This window comes from Pongo pygmaeus, chromosome 11 (assembly GCF_028885625.2).
Source record: "Pongo pygmaeus isolate AG05252 chromosome 11, NHGRI_mPonPyg2-v2.0_pri, whole genome shotgun sequence".
Lineage (NCBI taxonomy): Eukaryota > Metazoa > Chordata > Mammalia > Primates > Hominidae > Pongo > Pongo pygmaeus.
The window spans coordinates 119,689,176-119,709,738 of NC_072384.2; the positions used below are offsets into that span (position 1 = coordinate 119,689,176).

General features: G+C 51.9%; 3 protein-coding genes across 16 annotated transcripts in view; 1 reads left to right on the forward strand and 2 right to left on the reverse strand.

Moving 5' to 3' along the window:
- Positions 1-109: 109 nt before the first annotated feature.
- Positions 110-10,553, reverse strand: ATG9A (autophagy related 9A). 5 transcript variants are annotated; one of them, XM_054478619.2, is made up of 17 exons: positions 10,323-10,422; positions 9,798-9,962; positions 9,224-9,275; positions 8,711-8,842; positions 8,559-8,602; positions 7,653-7,717; positions 6,140-6,301; positions 5,800-5,941; positions 4,835-5,583; positions 4,598-4,751; positions 4,312-4,491; positions 3,378-3,626; positions 3,006-3,184; positions 2,784-2,901; positions 1,811-2,033; positions 1,478-1,623; positions 110-1,183 (listed from the first exon to the last, which is right to left on the reverse strand). In XM_054478619.2, exons 4-17 carry the CDS (start codon positions 8,811-8,813, stop codon positions 1,178-1,180), a joined length of 2,520 nt encoding a protein of 839 aa, XP_054334594.1. In that variant the 5' UTR covers positions 8,814-8,842; positions 9,224-9,275; positions 9,798-9,962; positions 10,323-10,422; the 3' UTR covers positions 110-1,177. The 5 variants fall into 5 exon arrangements, with proteins under 5 accessions (XP_054334594.1, XP_063504021.1, XP_054334591.1 ...); XM_063647951.1 differs by having other exon boundaries at positions 9,224-9,272; positions 10,323-10,398; XM_054478616.2 differs by lacking the exon at positions 9,798-9,962 and having other exon boundaries at positions 10,323-10,553.
- ANKZF1 (ankyrin repeat and zinc finger peptidyl tRNA hydrolase 1) lies at positions 9,957-17,404 on the forward strand. 8 transcript variants are annotated; one of them, XM_054478621.2, is made up of 14 exons: positions 9,957-10,683; positions 11,011-11,188; positions 12,684-12,796; positions 13,016-13,118; positions 13,246-13,439; positions 13,835-13,947; positions 14,042-14,189; positions 14,471-14,699; positions 14,889-15,044; positions 15,578-16,064; positions 16,226-16,337; positions 16,460-16,627; positions 16,762-16,847; positions 17,073-17,404. In XM_054478621.2, exons 2-14 carry the CDS (start codon positions 11,041-11,043, stop codon positions 17,194-17,196), a joined length of 2,181 nt encoding a protein of 726 aa, XP_054334596.1. In that variant the 5' UTR covers positions 9,957-10,683; positions 11,011-11,040; the 3' UTR covers positions 17,197-17,404. The 8 variants fall into 8 exon arrangements, with proteins under 8 accessions (XP_054334596.1, XP_054334597.1, XP_063504023.1 ...); XM_054478622.2 differs by having other exon boundaries at positions 10,263-10,683; positions 14,892-15,044; XM_063647953.1 differs by having other exon boundaries at positions 10,314-10,683; positions 12,690-12,796; positions 14,892-15,044.
- GLB1L (galactosidase beta 1 like) overlaps positions 17,353-20,563 on the reverse strand; it is a 9,149-nt gene continuing 5,938 nt past the window's right edge. For all 3 annotated transcript variants that reach the window (XM_054478624.2, XM_063647957.1, XM_054478625.2), the window contains 10 exons: positions 20,521-20,563; positions 20,306-20,427; positions 20,156-20,196; positions 19,837-19,955; positions 19,450-19,524; positions 19,240-19,329; positions 18,995-19,108; positions 18,576-18,707; positions 18,262-18,477; positions 17,353-18,097 (listed from right to left, as the gene is read on the reverse strand). The exon at positions 20,521-20,563 is cut by the window's right edge and continues 16 nt beyond it. In XM_054478624.2, the coding sequence (XP_054334599.1) occupies positions 17,822-18,097; positions 18,262-18,477; positions 18,576-18,707; positions 18,995-19,108; positions 19,240-19,329; positions 19,450-19,524; positions 19,837-19,955; positions 20,156-20,196; positions 20,306-20,427; positions 20,521-20,563 (1,228 nt within the window). In that variant the 3' untranslated portion in view covers positions 17,353-17,821. The remainder of the gene's footprint in view (positions 18,098-18,261; positions 18,478-18,575; positions 18,708-18,994; positions 19,109-19,239; positions 19,330-19,449; positions 19,525-19,836; positions 19,956-20,155; positions 20,197-20,305; positions 20,428-20,520) is intronic.

Consider the following 20,563-nt stretch of genomic DNA (forward strand, 5'->3'; position numbering starts at 1 on the left):
TTGCTCAGCGTATCTGAGCGACGGCCTAAACATACTTTCTTCTAGACCCCGGCCGAATCCCCATCCCACTTCTTTTGTTCCCAGGATTCTAGCCGCGCGAGACAAGAAGTCTGGTCAAACTCCCTTTTTATTAAGGGTTATCAAGCTGTACACGGTCCCTACCCTGCTCCGCTCCGAGTTCGGGCAGCGCAATTCACCACTCTCCCAAAGCCGGACCACAGCTGGGTGAGGGGTGGGACAGACAGTAGGAGCAGTCCCAGCATGCAGCAGTGCAGCAGCCCAAAGCCTCGGGCGAGGCATCGCCCTTCATCCCCCTCCAGGGAACAGCGAGATGCGGGCCAGAGCTCTTTTGCTGGGACGTACACAGCCAAGGTCACCCTCCAGCCCGGTCTGTCCCATGTGCAGGTGATGGGGGTACGATAAGCAGCAATGAGGGCCCAGGAAGACCTCAGTCTCCTGGGGGCCCATCCTAAAAGGTGGAAAGGGCAGCAAAGTATTTCCATCCTGCTCCTACAATTTAGAAACCTTCTTTCTTAGTGTCAAAATATAGCGTTGAGGGGAGCTGGAGGCTAGGGTCTTCACCCTAACGCAAAGCAAAAGCTGAACGAACGGAAGCAAGCGAACAGAACAGGAGCAAGCAGCACACACAGGCCAGTGATGTGCAGGAAGCGGAGAGAGGTAAGCCGGCTGCAGCACTGGGCGAGAACTGCGGGTGAGGTAAGGGCCACAGCCTGACCTGCTCATCTATTGAGGGGGCTAGGGAAGGTTGCAGGGGTTGAGGGTCCAGGCCCAACCTCCCCACTCCACAGCTGGCACACGTTCTCCCTGCTTGGCAGCTTCTATCGTGGGCAGCCCTCTGGGGACTTGCAGGGGTAGGTGTAAAGGTGGCAGTACTGGGGCTGGGCTGGGGACCAGTTTCTAGCACCACACTCTGAGCCAAGGGGGTCCTGGGGATGAGGCTAGAGTCCCGTGTGCCCTCAGTTCCTAGGCCCCAAATTCCTCTCCTGGGGCTGTGGCAAGCCCAGTGTTGGCACCTCCCTTGGCCAGGCACAGACACACAAACACCACACACGTGGGGCCAGGCAACACTCAGAGGAGCCGTCCCATGGCAGGCAGACGGGATGGCAGGGCAGCGGTGGCCTCCATCCTGGGCCACAGGAAACCTGCTCAGCCTTGTCTATACCTGTGGAGAGAAAGGGTTGGTAATGGAAATAGTCTTCAGCTACTGGTTGATACCTGCTAGCCCCATAGAAACCTAGAGGTAAAGGGACAGGAAAGGTTGATTCCTGGGGAGGTAAGGTAAGGAAAAACCAAGCCCTCCAGAGCAGTTGAGAAAAGAAGGGGTAGTGTATTTTGGAGGAGAGGGTGCAGTATCTCTGTATGGGGGTGGGGCATACATTCCTTCCCCTGAAAAGCTGTTACCTCACCCTGGAAATTACTATTTCTGGCAGTTTTTCCTAGGCTCCGGGGCCCTTACCTTGTGCACCTGAGGGGGTAGCTCATCCTCCGAGCCCTCTTCAGGCACAGGCTCAGGGTGCCTTGATGCCGACTGCCCGTCTTCCGCCCACCCTCCAAGAGGCAGCCGAGAGAAATGAGAGGGAGCCCGGGGCACTGTGCCAGGATCTGGAGAGACAAGTAAGAGTAAGCATACTCATAGAAGGAACACAAGAATGAAGAACAGGGCTGGGGGGCTGCTTGGGGGGTGAGTCGTTGGGCCTGTTCCCTCAGACCTCTTTCCTCCCCTTGAGAGGCCCTGGAAGAACCACCCTTCCCTGCAGCCTCTGTTTCCTCCTATACCCCCACTGGATACCTGTGATGCCGCCGTAGCGCCTCTGGAAGCCCCCGTGCAGGGCGGTGGTCTCAGGAGCTCCAGGCCGGGGTGCTGCACAGGGATAGCTGGCAGAGCGAGGGATAGACTGGGGGGCCCGGGCGCCCTCTCCCCCTTCATCAGGGGCGCTTTCTCCACTCTCATCACTCTCCCGGCGGTGCCATAAATGCCGCTCAGGTTCAGCCTGGGCCTGCTGCTTGTGGAGCTGGAGAAATGGGGGGCTCGTTAGTGGGGGACAGAAGGATATCCATCTGAAACAGCTACCCTCCAACCTGGTATCAGTCAGTTCCCGCTTTACCCCTTCCCTGAGAATCCTTGCCTCAGAGCACCTATTATGTTAATAGTGTGTAATATACCTCTGATCTTTACAGGTTACATTCACAGCAGATCCCCCGAAGAAGCCTGTGTTGTAATGGCCCTCATTTTACCTATTCATTTGATTCAGGAACAAACTGACTGATGGTCTAAGTGCCAGGCACTCTTTTAGGTGTGGGGAGATAGCAGTGATCGAAACAGACAGAAATGCCAGCCCTTGTGAGGCTAATATACTGGTACAGGGGATATGGAATAAGCAAATAAATAAGGAAAAAACATGGTACGTCACATGGTGCTAAATGCTATGGAGAAAACTAAGACAGGAAGATTCAGGAGGGTGGGCAAGGGAGCCTTTTACTGAGAGTGATCAGAGAAAGTCTCAGGGAAACGGCAGCTGCAGAGACCCGAGAAGGAGAAGGAGGAGGCCATCTGGATATCCCAGGGAAGTGGATTCTAGGCAGGGGAAACTGCGAGTGTCTGAAGGCCCTGGATGAGAGCACGCTTAGCTAAAAAGGATATTAAGAAGGTAGATATGGGAGTAGAAGTGGCAGAGCAGGTAAATGGCAGAGAAGGGTTTGGAACCCCGGTCTTGCTTCTCCGCATCTAAACCCTCTACTCTGTTTTTTAGCTGTGCACTCACCTGGTGCATATAGAGGGCATGCAGGCTCATCTCTGTGGACGCATATTCTGACAGCACCAGGCTCTGCAGCTGTCCTTCCCACACGCTGCTCCCGGAGCTGGCTGTCCTGGCATCCACCCTGTCTCTCCCAACAGAGACAGACAGCAGCTGTGAACTTCTCTGAGACCCACACAAGCTGCTGAGGGCTGCCGTGCCCTCCCATCTTGGCTCCGATTTACTCACCCAGAGCCTGTCATGGTGCTGTGAGCCCGGCCTGTGGGCGCCTGCCCGGGTTGCAGTGGGGAGAAGGAGCGCAGGGCAGAGGCCACTTCAGCCCTGTGCCTGGAGCCCTGCAGGTCTCTGGGCAGTGGAGGGCCCCGGCAGGATGAGCCAGCTACCACATTTGCGATAAGGCTCAGGGGCTATCAATGAAATGGGTAGGTAGAATTCTTGAGGCACGAGAAAGGTCTCTGGGGTCCCCTAGTATTCTATATCTCAGGCCCCAGTGGCACATACTGAAGAGACAGAAGGAAGCCTTCCACCCCATGCCCCGTCCTCAACTCCCAGCTCCTGAAGTCCACTCTGCCCATCATCTCCCAGTCCCCAGGAACACACCTCAGACTCAGATTGTAAGGACTGGATAGACGTAAAGAGGGCATTTTCAGGGAGCAGACCCCCTTGGGCGAGGCTAGCAGCTGCTCCATCCCGCTGAACCTGCTCCTTGAGGAAGCCTAGGAAGGCTGTGCTCTCACGTGGTGGCTGCCAGCCAGGGTTGGTGATGGCAAAGTGCATGAGTGACAACTCTGTCTTTCCATCCTCAGCTTGCTGGTACACTGAGGCCTCTGTCTGCCCAGCAGATAGCCACTGCACAAGGAAGAGCAGAGTAAGTAGGACTGTTCTCTTCCAGGAGCCTTCCTGCACCTTTCCTGTTAGCGGCGAGGCCTTACCCTTGGAGGACGGAGACCACAGTGCACTGTCAATCTTTCCCAGGGCACTGGTGCCCCCCCTAGACCCAGGAGGGGCCGCATGCTGAGCCAGTTACTTGTGTTGTGACTTTTTTTTTTTTTTTTTGAGACGAGTCTCGCTCTGTTGCCCAGGCTGGAGTGCAGTGGCACGATCCTGGCTCACTGCAAGCTCCGCCTCCCAGGTTCACGCCATTCTCCTGCCTCAGCCTCCCGAGTAGCTGGGACTACAGGCGCCTGCTACCACGCCTGGCTAATTTTTTTGTATTTTTAGTAGAGATGGGGTTTCACCGTGTTAGCCAGGATGGTCTCGATCTCCTGACCTTGTGATCCACCCGCCTTGGCCTCCCAAAGTGCTGGGATTACAGGCGTGAGCCACCCCGCCCAGCCGTGTTGTGCCTTTCTTAAGGGAGCTTGGCCAAGGGTGCAAATTAGGGCTGAAATTCAGCCCAGGCTCCCAAGCAGTGTGCCCCTGGTATAGGACTGCCTTTGTGTGACTCAGGAGAGGTGTCTTTTTGTGGTTTTCCCAAAGACACTGTATGTTCCAGTATCATCCCAGGCCACCTGGCTCCCTCCTCTCCCAGTACCTGGGGATGACCATGCTGGCGAACATCCATCTGAGCAAAGGAGCAGGTATCTCCCACACCAACGACCTCCACGGTGAAGTTTCGGAAGAAGTCTATAATCTCCAGGGCCCGTGGGCGCAGGCAGAAGATGAGGATGAGGGGTGTGACAATGGGGCTCAGCAACTCTTCCAAAATGAACACCTAAAAGGGCAGGACCAAGGTCACAAGCAAGCAGGAAGGAGCAAGCAGCCCTCACCACCGAGCTACCAGCCAGTCTCTAGCAGGCCCTAACTCCAACTCCACTCACTGCCTTGTACTGGAAGAGCTGGGCAAACTCGTCCCGGGTCTGCGAGCGGTGGGCATTACCCTGCCAGTGGTCAGGCATGTAGTGGATGTGAGCGAGGATCACGCGGAGCAGCTGCTCAGGGCAGAACACCATGTGCTGGTCCGGGATAAAGGACCTAGTGGGATCAGGATCATGGTGAGATGTATGCCTTTCCCAGGAATGCTAGCCGGCTTGCTCCCGCCTGCGGCCCTGGCCCACCTGCACACGGTCACGGTGACCCCCAGGAGTGTGACGGTGGTCAGTACATGTTCCACAGCCAACACATCTTCATCATAAATGGTGAGGGCAATAAGCACAGCCAGGATGGAGCCAGCGAAGAAGGCTCCGTTCTTGGCCAGCAGTGTCAAAAGAGGTGACAAGAAGCAATTCATGTACTTGGAGGCGGGCTTGTAGCCACGGTTGAGGCGGGACTGCAGCTCGTGCTCCAGCTCGTTGAAGTGGCGGAGGTAGCAGCGGCCATAGAGTGACCAGCAGCGTGCTCCCAGGGCCCCCGGCTCCCGCTTCAGCACCTCAGCATAGCTGAAGAAGGCATAGAGGATTTGCCATATGAGGATGAGGGGGCACAGCAGGAAGTTAGCGATGCCAATCCACAGGATGCGGTTGCTGAGGCGCTGGGCCAGCTCTAGCCGTTGCCCCCCACGTTTGTACTCGGCCTTGAGGCTCCATTCATTGAGAAACAGAGAGCCAGGTCCCCAGAAGAGGATCAGCTCAAAGTTGTACTTGAGGCCACGGGTGAAGAAGACGGCTTCCCCGAGGCCAGGCAGGCGGAAGCGCAGAGGCAGGAGGGATTTGTTAACCAGTGCCACCATGTAGTTCTGGAAACGGAGGATGCGGTGGTAGATGTCCAGTTCTGTCAGCTCACGTTTGTGGATGCAGATCTGGTGCTCCTTCTGCGTCTGCACAATCCGGGCCTGCACTTCCTGCCACGTGCAATATGGAAGGGCAGACTGCGGGGTGGGGTGGGGAAGAGACAAGGTATGGAAGGTGGGGTTGTTGCCTTGACCCCTTTGCCCTATATTAGAAGTGAGGTTCAGGGGTTGTGAGCTTAAGAGACACTTCCTGACTTGTCAATGACAGATAAGGATAACTGATGCCCAGGAATACACCCACACCTCCCAATACGTCTTAGACTATGGGCTAACTGCCCAACTTCCCAGTCTTACCATAGGGATGCGCAGAGCGTGCAGGTAGAAGGAGTGGATCTCCCAGTAGCAGCAAATGTTATAGATGAACTTGATAAGCCGGTGGATCCAGAAGACACCAGCAATGACCAGGATGGTGATAAGCGAGCCATTTTCCTGAATCCTGGTGGAGAAAAAGAAGGGGAGGAGAGGTGGCCCTCGAGGAAGGAGTCTTGGCAGAGACGCTGCTATCCTGAAGTATTTTTGCTAGACTGAGCCTGAGTCAGTTCTGGAGTATGAGTTTCTGCCTCAGACTCCACTCTATTACCCACCTGCTAGCAGAACTCAAGGCTATGGTGTCCTCTTGACTTGCAGCCCTTACCTGGCACTACAGACTTGAGCAGGCAAAAAGGCGTCTGGCAGAGTGACCTTGACAGGTTCGGTAGGGTGAAGACTGTGGTTCACCATCTTGTTGGCAAATAGGATGTCATAGTCCACGCAGCTGACCAGAAAGGTGGTGAAGGCAACCACAAAGAGGAACTGCCTGGGGAGTTGGGAAGAAGGGGTGCAGTCTGAGAGCCAGAGAGGCCCCAGTGAAACCCAGTGGGAAGAGAAGAGTCTGGAGGTGGCAGAACAAGACTGGGAACTGGAAGGGCCTGGAGAACTCCCAGTGGGCCCTCTCTGCTCCTCAGCCCCACAGGACTGTCTCAGGCCCACTCTTTGCTCTTAGCCTCAGCTGCCACAGCTGCAGCCTACTTTCCTCACCTCATGGTAACCTCAGCCACCACTACTGGACTCTCGAAGGTTTCATCCTGTGGGTCTCTGATCTCCAGTCTCTGATTTCCTTTTGAGGTTGTAGTTAAAAGCCCCTGGGGGAGTTTTCTGATTGAGGGAGGGCTTCCTAACCCTTTCCCCTTTGGCAATGCTATATGGTTTCTCTCTCCCAGGAGGCTCTCTGCCTAGGAGCAGGCCATGGAACAGGCAAGGCAGAACAGAGGCTTTTCTCTGTGGCTGGCATCTCTGAGACCTCCTGACTGAACAATGTACGTTCCATTGGAGCGTTGAGATGATCAAGGTCAAGGCCTGCAATCTTTTTTTTTAAGAGAGAGTCTCACTCTGTCAGCCAGGCTGGAGTGCAGTGGCACAATCTCGGCTCACTGCAACCTCCACCTCCCAGGTTGAAGCGATTCTTGTGCCTCAGCCTCCCAAGTAGCTGGGATTACAGGCGTGTGCCACCACACCCGGCTAATTTTTGTATTTTTAGGGCCTCCCAAAGCGCTGGGATTACAGGCGTGTGCCACCACACCCAGCTAATTTTTGTATTTTTAGAGCCTCCTAAAGTGCTGGGATTACAGGTGTGAGCTGCCGTGCCCAACCAAGGCCTGGGTTCTTTTCATGGAAGAGATAAGGCTTGGAAAGCTTTTCTTGTAAGAAAGCTTGGCCGGGCGTAGTGGCTCATGTCTATAATCCCAGCACTTTGGGAGGTTGAGGCAGGCAGATAACCCGAGGTCAGGAGTTCGAGACCAGCCTGGCCAACTTGGCGAAATCCCATCTCTACTAAAAATACAAAAAAAATTAGCCAGGCATGGTGGTGCATGCCTGCAGTCCCAGCTACTAACGAGGCTGAGGCAGGAGAATCACTTGAACCTGGGAGGCAGAGATTGCACCACTGCACTCCTGCCTGGGCGACAGAGTGAGACTCACTCCGTCTCAAAAAAAAAAGAAAGGTGAAGCTGTAAGTTTTGGTGCCACACCCAGTCCCTGAACTACAAAGGTTTACAGAGTTTTAGCCTAGGACTGAGTTGTACTGGCAGGTTGGGCCAAGCCTGAGTGCAAGGAGAGGAAAGACTAAGATGTATTCTTTCACCACATCATCTGTCCCTTCTTATACTTACATGAGCTCAAAGATCTCCCCGATGAGCATACATGTGAAGCCATTCTTCTGGTGCAGATTATAAACGTATAATTGTTAAGAAAAAGTGGTCAGTAAAGAAAGCAGGTAAGAGCACAGACTTTGGTGTCAACACACTCAAGCTTAAGTCCTGGCTCTGTGACTTTCTAGCTGTGTGACTTTACCAAGTTACTTAACCTCTCTAAACTTTTGTCCATCCATGGTGGTACATTAGGAATAAATAACACTTGTCTCATAGGAGTATTAGGTCTGAGATAATGCATGTGAAGTATTTAACAAAGAGCTGACACAGAATGAGTCAAAAGACGTTACTTATTACGATTATTTACATCCCATCAAAAAGGAGGCTCGGTTGGGTGTGGTGGCCCATGCCTGTAATCCTAACACTTTGGGAGGGCAAGGCGGGTGGATCACTTGAGGTCAGGAGTTCGAGACCAGCCTTGCCACATGGTGAAACCCTGTCTCTATGAAAAATACAAAAAATAGCTGGGCATCGTGGCAGGTGCCTGTAATCCCAGCTATGTGGGAGATTGAGGCAGGAGAATCTCTTGAACCTGGGAGGTGGAGGTTGCTGTATGCTGAGATCGCCCCTGGACTCTAGCAGCAACAGAGACAGACTCCATCTCAAAAAAAAAAAAAAAAAAAAAAGGCTCACCCTTAGAAAGGCTCCTACAAATTAACACCACAAAGTGGACACAGGCACACAGATCTTGGTAAATGTGGGCTATCATTACTTAACGATGATTTCACCAGCCTCTTTCAGCCTCAGGATGAGCTCCATTCCCGCTTCCAGGTATTAGAGTCAAACCTACCCCCACCTCCCACCAGAGACCTGGCTTAGAGAGACATTAAAGGTCCCAGAGCTCCAACTCAGAAACACAAAGGATATTCGAGAGAAGAAGAGGTCAAGGTTTTCAATATGGTGCCAAGGTGCTGTGGGATAGGAATAGAGATGTCAGAGCCCTAGGAGAACACAAGCCCCTTGCTCTCTCCATGTTCTTCCATCAACTCTCCCTATGGCTGTCATGTCCAAGAACTCACACTTGCTCCCCTCGGCGACGTGCACCAACAGGTCCTCCTCCCCTGGGGGTGAATCACTATAGGAGGCCTCTAGGCGCTGGTATTCAGTGTCAAACTGCGCCATCACCACCGCCCCCTGTCCACCTTGACCACCTGCCAATAAGGAGGAAGAAGAGACCCTGATTCAGTTCCAGCTGCTGCCCATGGGCTGCCCTGCCTAGTGCCAAAAGGAGAAAGTACCCTTGGGCTTTGTCTCCACTACCAGCCTCCTTGGCTCAGAGGCAGAGGAGTAGTGACACAAGGAAGGCAGTAAGCTCAGGGCTGGGGGAGCCTTAACTCTGGCCAGTCTAGGTGTCTACTGCTGCCTTCCTGGCCCAAAGCCAGAATCCATCCCTTTGTTGGGGGCTGTTTCATCTTCTATTTAACGGACAGAAGAGTCCCTCCCCCGCCCATCCTGGGAACCCCGGTCTCCCAAGAAACTAGCATTTGGAAGCACTTTGCAAACAAATGTTTGAGAAAAGCACATGGCCCTACCAGCTCCATGGACAGTATGTGCTCCTCTCCAGCCCTCGATGCTCTGCAGCTGCTGAAGAAGAAGATGTCAGGCCCCAGAGAGTGGGGAGTGGGGATAAAAAGGAACCCAACTCTCCCACCCACCCACACCCCACCAAGAGCAGGCCAAGCATGGAGCAGGAAGGCTGCAGTGGGGAAGAAGCACCCTTCCAGCCCAGGACTACGAGCACTTCCTCTGGCTGTGCTAAACAGGGCCACTCTTCCAACTCCAGGGTCTCAAGAAGTAACTTAGGGACCCCATGGAGAATGAGTGGGCACAGACCTGAGGCCAGGGGCGCCTCTGGACTATTTCTCCATTGCCCCGCCTTAGCCTCAGAAATGACATACTTCTCAGGGTCCACAAAACCTCAAGAGTCTTTCCTGAAGAGGACCTTTCCGGTCAACCCCTTCTCTTACTTCCCTAGCACAAGATCCAGCCGGTGAGCAAACCTTCTGGATGGGAAACCTTGACTGGGTCAGTGTAGACCCCCGATCCTAGGTGAATTTGTGGGTTCCCTAGGTCCTGTAAGCCAGGCATGGTCGAGGTGATACTCACCTGTCCGTGCAGCCCCTGGGGGCCGTGGATCTTGGCTCAGCCTGGCCCCGGTGGGATTCCCTGGGCTAGTGAGAGCCCTGCCCCTCAGGGAAGTCACCACTCACAGGGTCAGTGTGGACCAGGGCCCGTGGAGCCCCGGCCGGCTGGGCCTGGGCTCAGGGGTTCCTGCGGATGTTGCGGGGATCGAGTCAGCCTTACAGCTGATAGCCCGGGTGGGCTGGCTTGCCTCCCCACACCCAGCCGCGGCGACCGTGGACCGGAGTCCACCTCGCCCCAGGGTCGCCCGGCCCCAGGCCAAGGGCTGGCAGCTCCCAACAGCGGACAACCTCGCGCGCGGCCCCGGCGCCCGCGCGCGCCCCCGTCTGCGCGCGCCCGCAATCAAAACATTCCGGCTGCGCGCCCCCGCCCTGCCGGCGGCGCCCCTTCCTCCGTTACCCGCCGCGAGCTCACTTAGGGCTCCGCAGGCACCCCTGGGCAAGGCCAGACACGGGGCCTGGGATTCCAATAACCGGTCTCACGTCTCACCTCAGGAACAGCGACCAGGGTGATTCCAGAGGCTCCGCCGGCTCGGCTCGGCTCGGCTCGGCGCGACCCGGAGCGCTAGGCCCGGTGTCTGCCACTCACTGTCACCCGCAGCCAGGCTGGCCAATAAGCACCGGGGGCGGAGACACAACGGCCAATTCTCGGCTTCAGGGACGGGACTAAAGGCTCGAGGCGGGTCTTGGACAGTCAGCGGCCCAATAGTGTGCTCTACGTGGGGCGGGGCTCAGGTGCGGACGCCGGCGGTTGTCCTCTTCGCTACTCCGTAGTGACGGAGATTGTTGTGTTGCAAAAATCCGGCCGTCGACCTGAGGACTTGCGTGCAGCTCAGCTCCCGGGACGTTTGGTGAGTCTTCTAAGGACGTGGGCGAGTTTACGTGGGCCAGTCATTGCTGGTCGCATGGGTAACGAAGAAAGTTCAGCTAGGCAACCTCGGTGATTTTTAACTCTGTTGGACTCGATTTGGGAGCTGGATGCCCATTTCGTTCTTTTGTGGGCTGAGACTAGGGGTTTGAGAAAGTGGACTGGGGCCAACGTATTCATCTCACAGCTAGTAGCAGGATGAGAGACGAGAAGTCTTGCGGTGCAGGAGAAACCAAGTCAGGCAGGCAGGAGACCCAGCAGTAGGATCTCGTTTGCAGGAGCTCTGTTTCTTACACGCTTTCTACTCCAGGAGCTGCTGCTAAATAATTTCTGCTCAGCCATGTCGCCGGCTCCAGATGCAGCCCCGGCTCCTGCGTCGATCTCCCTGTTTGACCTCAGCGCGGATGCTCCGGTCCTTCAGGGCCTGAGCCTGGTGAGCCACGCGCCTGGGGAGGCTCTGGCCCGGGCTCCGCGTACTTCCTGTTCAGGTATCCTGGAAGGTTTCGTGTGAAACGTGACAGGGCTCATTAGAGCGTATTGCCCGTTCAGGGAACACATTCTTATTGGTATTCCCGAGCTTAGGAGGCCAATTGATTTATCTTTCTGCTTGATTAAATTCATTTAATCTCTGGGTGATGTCCAGCACAGCCCTTGTTTTCAAAGAAGTCTTTTTGCCATTGCATGTATCTCCTCACGTTAACACCATTCCCTTGAAAAACACTTTAAACTTTGTAGAGATAAAATTCTCAGATATATTCCACATTTAACCAGGCGCCACTCAAATTATTCCTTTTTGCTGAATATGAAACAATTTATTATTTGTTTTGTATAGCTTTATTTTTTGAGAGTCTCGCTCTGTCGCCCAGGCTGGAGTGCAGTGGCACCATCTCCACCCACTGCAAACTCCGCCTCCCGAGTTCAAGTGATTCTCCTGCCTCAGCCTCCCGAGTAGCTGGGACTACAGGCCCGCACCACCATGCCCGGCTAATTATCGTATTTTTAGTAGAGACGGGGTTTCACCATGTTGGCAAGGCTGGTCTCAAACTCCTGGCCTCAAGTGATCCGCCTGGGTCAGCCTCCCAAAGTGCTGAGATTACAGGCATGAGCCACCGTGTCGGGCCTGTTCTGTGTAACTTTAGTTTGGCTACATCTTTTCTTGCACCTCTCCTTAGACAAACTGTACACTAATTGGAAATGTAAACTTTAAAAAGCATTTGGGAAGTAGTTTTTGTGCAGTGAAAAATATTTTAAACTGAACAGAAATGATTTTCTTTAGGATTCGCCTAAACAATCTGTTTGGCTAATTTAAATTAGACAAGACTCAAACTCAGCCAGTGGGGAGGACTTGCAGACGCTGATCTCGGGAGAGGGCTACATTTGAAAAGTTTAACCGACCCCAAGGCTTTTACCCTCATCGGGTTCTTTTCCAGAATGCCCAGGGCCAGTTTTTATTTACATTCGTTTTATTTATTTTATTTTTATTTATTTATTTTGAGACAGAGTCTCGCTCTGTTGCCCAGGCTGGAGTGCAGTGGCGTGATCTCGGCTCACTGCAAGCTCCGCCTCCCGGGTTCACGCCGTTCTCCTGCCTCAGCCTCCCGAGTAGCTGGGACTATAGGCATCTGCCACCACACCCGGCTAATTTTTTGTATTTTTAGTAGAAATGGGGTTTCACCATGTTAGCCAGGATGGTCTCAATCTCCTGACTTCATGATCCGTCTGCCTTGGCCTCCCAAAGTGCTGGGATTACAAGCGTGAGCCACCACGCCCAGCCAATTTTATTTTATTTACATTCATTTTACGTACATCTTTTCAGAAGCATGTTTATTGCATTAAGTGATTGCTGTACTGTTTATTTCATGACTATTAGAGTGTAAATTCCTTGAAGGCAGTATCATGCCATCTCTTTTGTATCTGAATATAATTCTTGTCACTGTGGATTTGGGCTCCCTTTCTATGTCCAATTCCTCTTCCCTTATTTAGGCTCAGGGGAGAGAGAAAGCCCAGAAAGAAAGCTACTCCAGGGTCCTATGGATATTTCAGAGAAGTTATTTTGTTCAACCTGTGACCAGACCTTCCAGAACCACCAAGAACAGGTAATAGGTCAGGTGCAGAGCTAGATGTTAGAAGCAAAAGTGTAATGGTGGGTGGGGAGAGGTAGACATTTGATTTGTCTTTATAAAGGTCCATGCTTTGACTGAGGCAGTTGGTGTTACCTGGTCGTACTTCCTAGAATTCTATAACTGGTCTTGGCCAGTACAAGGCCAGGCTGGGGCATATTTCCACCTTTATCTCACTCTTTGTCTTTGTACTAGAGGGAACATTATAAGCTTGACTGGCATCGGTTTAACCTAAAGCAACGTCTCAAGGACAAGCCTCTCCTGTCTGCCCTGGACTTTGAAAAGCAGAGCTCCACAGGTGATGAGTGGTAGGGGGACCTATGTAGGAGTAGGACATGGAGGTATAAGAAAGCACTAGTTTAGAGTTTGAGGAAAGAACAAAGATGGGGTACCAAACTTGTGTATCTCATGTTGTCTGTTTTCAGGAGATCTTTCCAGCATCTCAGGATCAGAAGACTCAGACTCAGCCAGTGAGGAGGACTTGCAGACACTGGATCGGGAGAGGGCTACATTTGAGAAGTTTAGCCGACCCCAAGGCTTTTACCCTCATCGAGTTCTTTTCCAGAATGCCCAGGGCCAGTTTCTTTATGCCTACCGCTGTGTCCTAGGCCCTCATCAGGCAAGTGACAGTACAGGTTGTATGGCTAACCCCAGCCTTTTGTACACCCAGCCTAGATTTCCCTAAACCTAATGCATTTCTCCCTGCTTTTCTTCCTTCCTGTTGGGTGTGGGTATCACGCTTGACAACATAGTCTTGAATTGAAACTGGCCTGAATTGTGGAAGGGTTAAGTGTAATGGCATTAAGTTTGGAAACAAACCAATTTAGGTTTGAACTGTGATTCTACCACTTCATCTTGCCTACCTCGCCAAGCCTCAGATTTCCTTGTTTGTCAAATGGAAACAAGCCTCAGGGTGGTAATATTAAATGAGATAATGTTTGTGAAAATTGGCCCTTAGTTTCTTGCTCTCAGTGAATGCAACAGATATGTTTCTGATGCTTCTCTGTCATCAAGGATCCCCCAGAAGAGGCAAAACTGCTGCTACAGAATCTGCAAAGCAGAGGTCCCAGAGACTGCGTGGTGCTCATGGCTGCAGCTGGGCACTTTGCTGGTGCTATATTTCAAGGGTGAGAGGGTGCTGCATGGGGGTAAGGATGGAGTGGATCCTGTTAGCCAGGGAGCACCAGCTGGTCTCCAGTACTGAGTCTGTGCTGTCTACAGAAGAGAAGTGGTGACACACAAAACTTTTCACCGCTATACGGTGCGAGCCAAGCGGGGCACAGCCCAGGGGCTTCGGGATGCCCGAGGTGGGCCATCACGCTCTGCTGGAGCCAACCTGAGGCGCTACAATGAAGCCACACTATATAAGGTGAGTTAAGCCTTTTAGATCTGGTGGTACTGATCCATACTTTTTTTGCATCTCTGTTCAACTCACTGTTAAGTAGGGAGGTTTTTGACTCATATCCTTCCAATTTTCATTATAGGTAGACAAAGGTAGATGAGGGATTCCCCAGGAGCCTTAGTCCTCTATTCTTTCTCCGTGTTATCCTCTACTTTCCACCCCTTGCACTTCTGTGGGCCACTTTTTTTAGTTGGAGATTTATAAATAGCAAGTGAAGGTATGCAGGACTGAGTTACTCTCTTCTCTAGGATGTTCGTGACCTGCTGGCAGGGCCAAGCTGGGCTAAGGCGCTGGAGGAGGCTGGTACAATACTGTTGCGTGCTCCCCGCTCTGGCCGGTCGTTGTTCTTTGGAGGCAAGGGGGCACCCCTGCAAAGGGGGGATCCCCGACTTTGGGATATCCCCCTCGCCACCCGCAGACCCACCTTCCAAGAGCTACAGCGTGTGCTTCATAAGCTGACCACTTTGCATGTCTATGGTGAGCTTTTGCTCCAGATCCCAATTCCCTAGACCTTCCTGTTCTCTCCAACCTAAGCCTCCATTCTCATTGGTATATCCAGAGGATTTTCTAAGCCTTGGACTGCAGCCCAGCTACATCTGCATTGAGAGAAACCTGTGCTAGCTTCTCCTCAGCTAAGGTTGAGAAAGATCTTTTCTTTTGTGGCAGAAGAAGACCCTCGGGAAGCAGTCAGACTGCACTCACCTCAGACACACTGGAAAACAATAAGAGAGGAGAGAAAGAAGCCTACTGAGGAAGAAATAAGAAAGATCTGCAGTGATGAAAAGGAAGCACTTGGGCAGAATGAGGAATCTCCCAAACAGGGTTTGATTACTATCTGGCAACTGTCAGATCTGAGTTTCTGTCCTAAAAATGCACTGGCAAATTCCCTACTCTCATAACTGACCCATTTCCTTATTTAAACACACACCCACAGTATCTGTATCTTAGCAATTACTGAGACATGTTTAGTGACCTTTCCAAATCTATTATCTCTTTTGTTATGGATGTTACCCCAGAGCTAAGAAAATCTTTGTGTGGAGCAGATGCGTGGACGTGTTGCATGGATCTCACATAGTTTATCTTTGATTGGAAGCTGTGGTTTGAGGCTGAGGGCTGCTTCCATGCTTTCCTCTATTGTGCAGCCTCCTAAGGCTGCTCATAAGTCCAGGGACTTGTTCTTGTCTGGGCTGAGAGCCTCATTTCTGCATGTGATATAATGGACTCAGCTCTTGAGGTGCTACTTTATCTGGGTGACAAAATAAAAACAATTTTATTTCAGGCTTTCATTCTTATGCATCTGCTTCTACCCTCTGAGTACTCCCTAGATGGATTTCACATGTCAGGTTTTTCCCTAGGTTCAGGGTCGGAGGGAGAAGATGGCTTTCAGGTAGAGTTGGAGCTAGTGGAGTTGACCATGGGGACTCTGGATCTTCGTGAGTCTGAAGTATTGCCCAAGCGGAGGAGGAGAAAAAGGAATAAGAAGGAGAAAAGCCGAGACCAGGAGACTGGGGCACATCGGACTCTTCTCCAGCAAACTCAAGAAGAGGAGCCTTCCACACAGTCATCCCAGGCAGTTGTTGCCCCCTTGGGCCCTTCGCTGGATGAGGCCAAAGCCCCTGGTCAGCCAGAGCTCTGGAATGCACTGCTTGCTGCTTGCCGAGCTGGAGATTTTGGAGTGCTGAAGCTGCAGCTAGCTCCCAGCCCTGCAGACCCTAGAGTTCTGTCTCTGCTCAGTGCCCCCTTGGGCTCCGGTGGCTTTACTCTCCTGCATGCAGCAGCTGCAGCTGGAAGAGGCTCAGTGGTTCGTCTGCTGCTGGAAGCAGGTGCCGACCCCATTGTGCAGTGAGTAAAGGTCCCCATCCTGAGTCATTTTGGGTATAGAGAGGATAATTTGGAGGTTAAAGTTGGCATTGGCTACTTGACAATATTCCCTTGGTCTGGTTGGGTGATGTTGGGAAAGGCAAGAGGCAAGTTAAACCCATTTTTGGAGTTTTTGCACCTAGGGACTCACGGGCCCGGCCACCTTATACTGTTGCGGCTGACAAATCAACACGTAATGAGTTCCGAAGGTTCATGGAGAAGAACCCAGATGCCTACGATTACAACAAGGCTCAGGTCAGCTGGAATAGGAAGGACAAGCAGAGTGGGAAGGCATCACAGATCCTGGCTAGATCCTTTCTACTTCTTGCAGTTTTACCAAAGATAGCTTATAGGGTCTTATATTTGAAATCCTCCAGGTGCCAGGACCATTGACACCAGAAATGGAGGCACGGCAGGCTACACGGAAAAGGGAGCAGAAGGCAGCCCGGCGGCAACGGGAGGAACGGCAGCAGAGGCACCAGGAGCAGGAGGAGCGTGAACGAGAAGAGCAGCGGCGATTTGCCGCCCTCAGTGACCGAGAGAAGGTGAGGCCGGAGGTTCTCTTGTCCACGGCAAGGCTTCCTAGAGGTCTAACCCCTTCCCCAGCATGCAGCTGTCACCTCCTGGATGGCCTACTCACCACTGGGGCCTTGTCCTTAACACAACTTGTCTCCCTCAGAGAGCTCTGGCTGCAGAGTGCCGACTTGCTGCCCAGTTGGGAGCCCCTACCTCTCCGATCCCTGACTCTGCAATCGTCAATACTCGGTATGGGGCGGGGGGATGAGGGAGTGGGTGGACTGTAATGTTGCAGGGACCATGGGGGAAGAGAAATGAGTACCTGCACAGTATTCAGAAGGGTGGTTGAGGGGATTTAGGATATTCTGGCAGATGCTGCAGTGAAAACAGAAATGGCAGGAGGAGGGACAGGGAGAGCATGGATTGGAAAGTTTCTGAGGTACCTGTCCAGCCATTTTTCTTCCTCTTGTTCAGACGCTGCTGGAGTTGTGGGGCATCCCTCCAAGGCCTCACTCCCTTTCACTACCTCGACTTCTCTTTCTGCTCCACACGTTGCCTCCAGGATCATCGCCGTCAGGCAGGGAGGCCCTCTTCCTGATCTCTTACAGCTCTACCTGGGGCCAACTCAGGGACCTGAGAGGGCACATTCACAGCAGCCCTAGGTTTTTTCTTCCTCATGAAACCAGAGATGATTTGGAAGATGGGGGTGAAGGACACTCGGGAACTAGGGCAAAGACAGGGCCAGAGAGGTATGTGGAGCTGGTACTGTCTCTGGAAGTTTAATCACAATAAAGTTTGGCAAGGAATGTGTACTTGTACTTACATTCAGAGGCACTGTGGCCTTTAGTTCTTTAAGGTCACTGTGGCCAGCACCAAGGGATCCTGCCCACTCCATGTCCCAGGTCCAAGGGTTACTTTTTTTTTTTTTTTTTTTTTGAGATGGAGTCTCGCTGTCACCCAGGCTGGAGTGCAGTGGCACGATCGCCACTCACTGCAACCTCTGCCTCCTGGGTTCAAGCAATTCTCCTGCCTCAGCCTCCCAAGTAGCTGGGATTAGAGGTGCCCACCATCAGGCCTGGCTAATTTTTGTATTTTTAGTGGAGATGGGGTTTCACCACGTAGGCCAGGCTGGTCTTGGAAGTCCTGACCTCAGGTGATCCACCCGTCTCAGCCTCCCAAAGTGCTGGGATTACAGGCGTGAGCCACCATGCCCGGCCTACCTTTCAGTGCCCACTTAACTCCATTGGTTCAGAGGCACTCAGTGTATCAGCTGAAAGGGAATTGATATGTGTCCTGTGCAAAGTACTAGTGCTGTTGAGGATAGGCTTATCCAAAAATTGGACTTGGGGCTGGAGAGGTACATTTTCTAGTTCCAGCAATGTGATTTTGTTGAGGGCTCCCCTAGGAAACAGCAGGAATCTTGGCACGTAGAGGGTCTGTTGTGGACCCTGCTTTGTCCAGTACCGGCCCAAGTTAAACCCATTGATCCAGACTTGGCCCTGGGGAATATGGAGCAGGAAAGAGGGGAAAAGAAAGGGTCAGCTCTCCAGGCGTAGAATCATACCCTTTTGGGTTTCAAATCAGAGGATACTTTCTGCTCCCCTCCTTCTGTGATTTTTCTCTTTTACCTCCCCGCTACCCAAACCACCACCATTAGCAATACCTTCGTCCATCCAGGTAGATATAGAAATGTGTCCCCAACTGAGCCTAAAATTGGAAATGTTTTGGAGTAGAATGTGGGGCCAGAAGGAGCTTGAGGATATGGCCATTTTGGCAACTGGAGGGGAAACCACCACTTCACAAGGTTATCAATTTTCAGAGGGAACATCAGCCACTGGGTAAGGATTGTTTGCCCCAGAATTGGTGGCTCCAACAGGCCCTGTAGGGAAGGAAAATAAAAACTCATCATTCACTAAGCTTTGAGGCTAAGTTATCCTTAATCAAGCCCTGGGATATAACTAGGCAAAGCTAGCTCACCTTGAAGTCACTGCTGTTAGACCCAAAACTGAGCCTCCCCATGTTCTCCACCAAGATATCCAGTTTGGACCCCAGTTGCCCCGTCAAAAATAGTTTGTCTCTCATATTTCGCTCCAAAACACCCTGGAACACCTGTGGATAGGAGATAGGATAGGAGCAAGGCTCAGCATCTAGCTCTTAGCCACTGCATAGGAAACCACACATTAGGATACTTATTTGAAGGGCAGAGAGAATGTAGCCATCTATCACCCATCTATTCTAGAACTCTATCCTTAATCAAACTCTTCCTCATCTTATCCCTGGAACCCTCTGCAAATGTGAACAGGCAGGTGGGAAAGTGTAAATATGGGGAACTTAAGGCTAACGCTTCCTGGGGAAGGGAGGAGTTTGGGGCTCACAGCCTGGAATTAGGTTCTCACCCCATCCACCATCACATAGGCACGGTCATGGACTCCATTATGTGGCACCCAGAATGGTGTTGGCTCAAAAATGGTATAGGTCATATAGGTTCGGTACAACATGAAGCCATGGTCCTGGGTATGGAAGAATGAGTACTTCAGACAAACAGAAATAAAAGAGGACACTGTGGCTATAGCCAAGGAACTTTTGCCTATAGCTGTTGAGGGAGGTTGTCATCTCCACCAGATGTAGGTTTATGCCTTACCTGCTTGACAGCCTCAAAGGTCATTGGCAAGATTGAATGAATGGGCCCACGGGGGCATAACAAGTCTAGGAAAGCCAGTAAATGCCCAACCTATTAGAATAAGGGAGAAGAATTAGAATATCAGGGAAGTTTCTGGATAGAGGACAAGAAAGAATAGGCTATTTAGAAAAAAAAGGTGTGGTACGAGAGAAAAGATGTAGAGGAACTTACCAGGTGCAGAGTCAAAGGTCCAAGCATCATCTTGGGGCTGGGGGGAGGTAAAGGTCCCAAAGGAACTTCCTGGAACTGAGCCCAGATTCTCTCAGGATCCATAGGAAAACCACAGAAAACAATATCTATTCCAAGACTCTAGGGCAGAGTTCCTAACCTGGGGCCCAGGGAAGGGCTTCAGGGATCATGGAGGCTCAGTAATTTTGCACACCTGTGTGTCTTCACACGTAGTCCCATTTGGTTGAATGGGAAATGCTTCAGTGGGATGCTCAGAAGGCTCTGTGGCCCAGACAATAACCACCAATTTATAGGATACCTTTACAATGTGAGCACTCCCTTCCTCCAAATTAATAAAAGCCTTTGGAGCTTAATGAAATGGTAGGGTACCTTGCTGATGACATCTCGAAGAGCAAAAAGCTTAGGTGTGGGGTCGCCTGCTTCAGATATAGGTGCATCATAGTCATAGCTGGTAGTAATCGGAAGGAAGCGTCCCTTCTTATCGGCACCTGAAGTTGAGCCAATTTAATTAATTCAACATATATTTCAGATGACAGGCACTACTAAGCATGCTTCATGCAGAGAATTTTGCTATCAGAGGGGGCAGAGGTGGCCATATTCAGCTTCTAGACATCCTAATCCACCTGGCCCTTAGATTCTAATTCCTTGTTACCTCCCTGCTTCTATCCCAGGGACCATCTGGACTCACCATTCCAATATCCAAAGTTGGTACCTCCATGGAACATGTACCTGAAGTGAGAGAGGGTGGGGGAACAGGTAAAAGCTGACTCACTGAATCTTAACTTTAATCCCCAGCTCCCAGCTACAGATTCATATTGCCCCCAGTGTCTTTACTTACATGTTTACACTGGCTCCCAACTTGAGCATGTTCTCTAGTCCTTTGGTTACAGCTGACACAGACCGTGTGGAGTGATTCTGGCCCCAGTAATCCAGCCAGCCTGTGTAGTACTCAGAGTTTACCTAGAGTGTGAAATGAAAGGAGCTGTGAGTGAGATGGAACTGAGCTGGACCCATTCCTATCCCTGATTCCCTGACTCCTCTCTGGCCCCTCACCAATGGCCCATGGGGTTCATACTTCCGAAGCAGGGTAAAGATT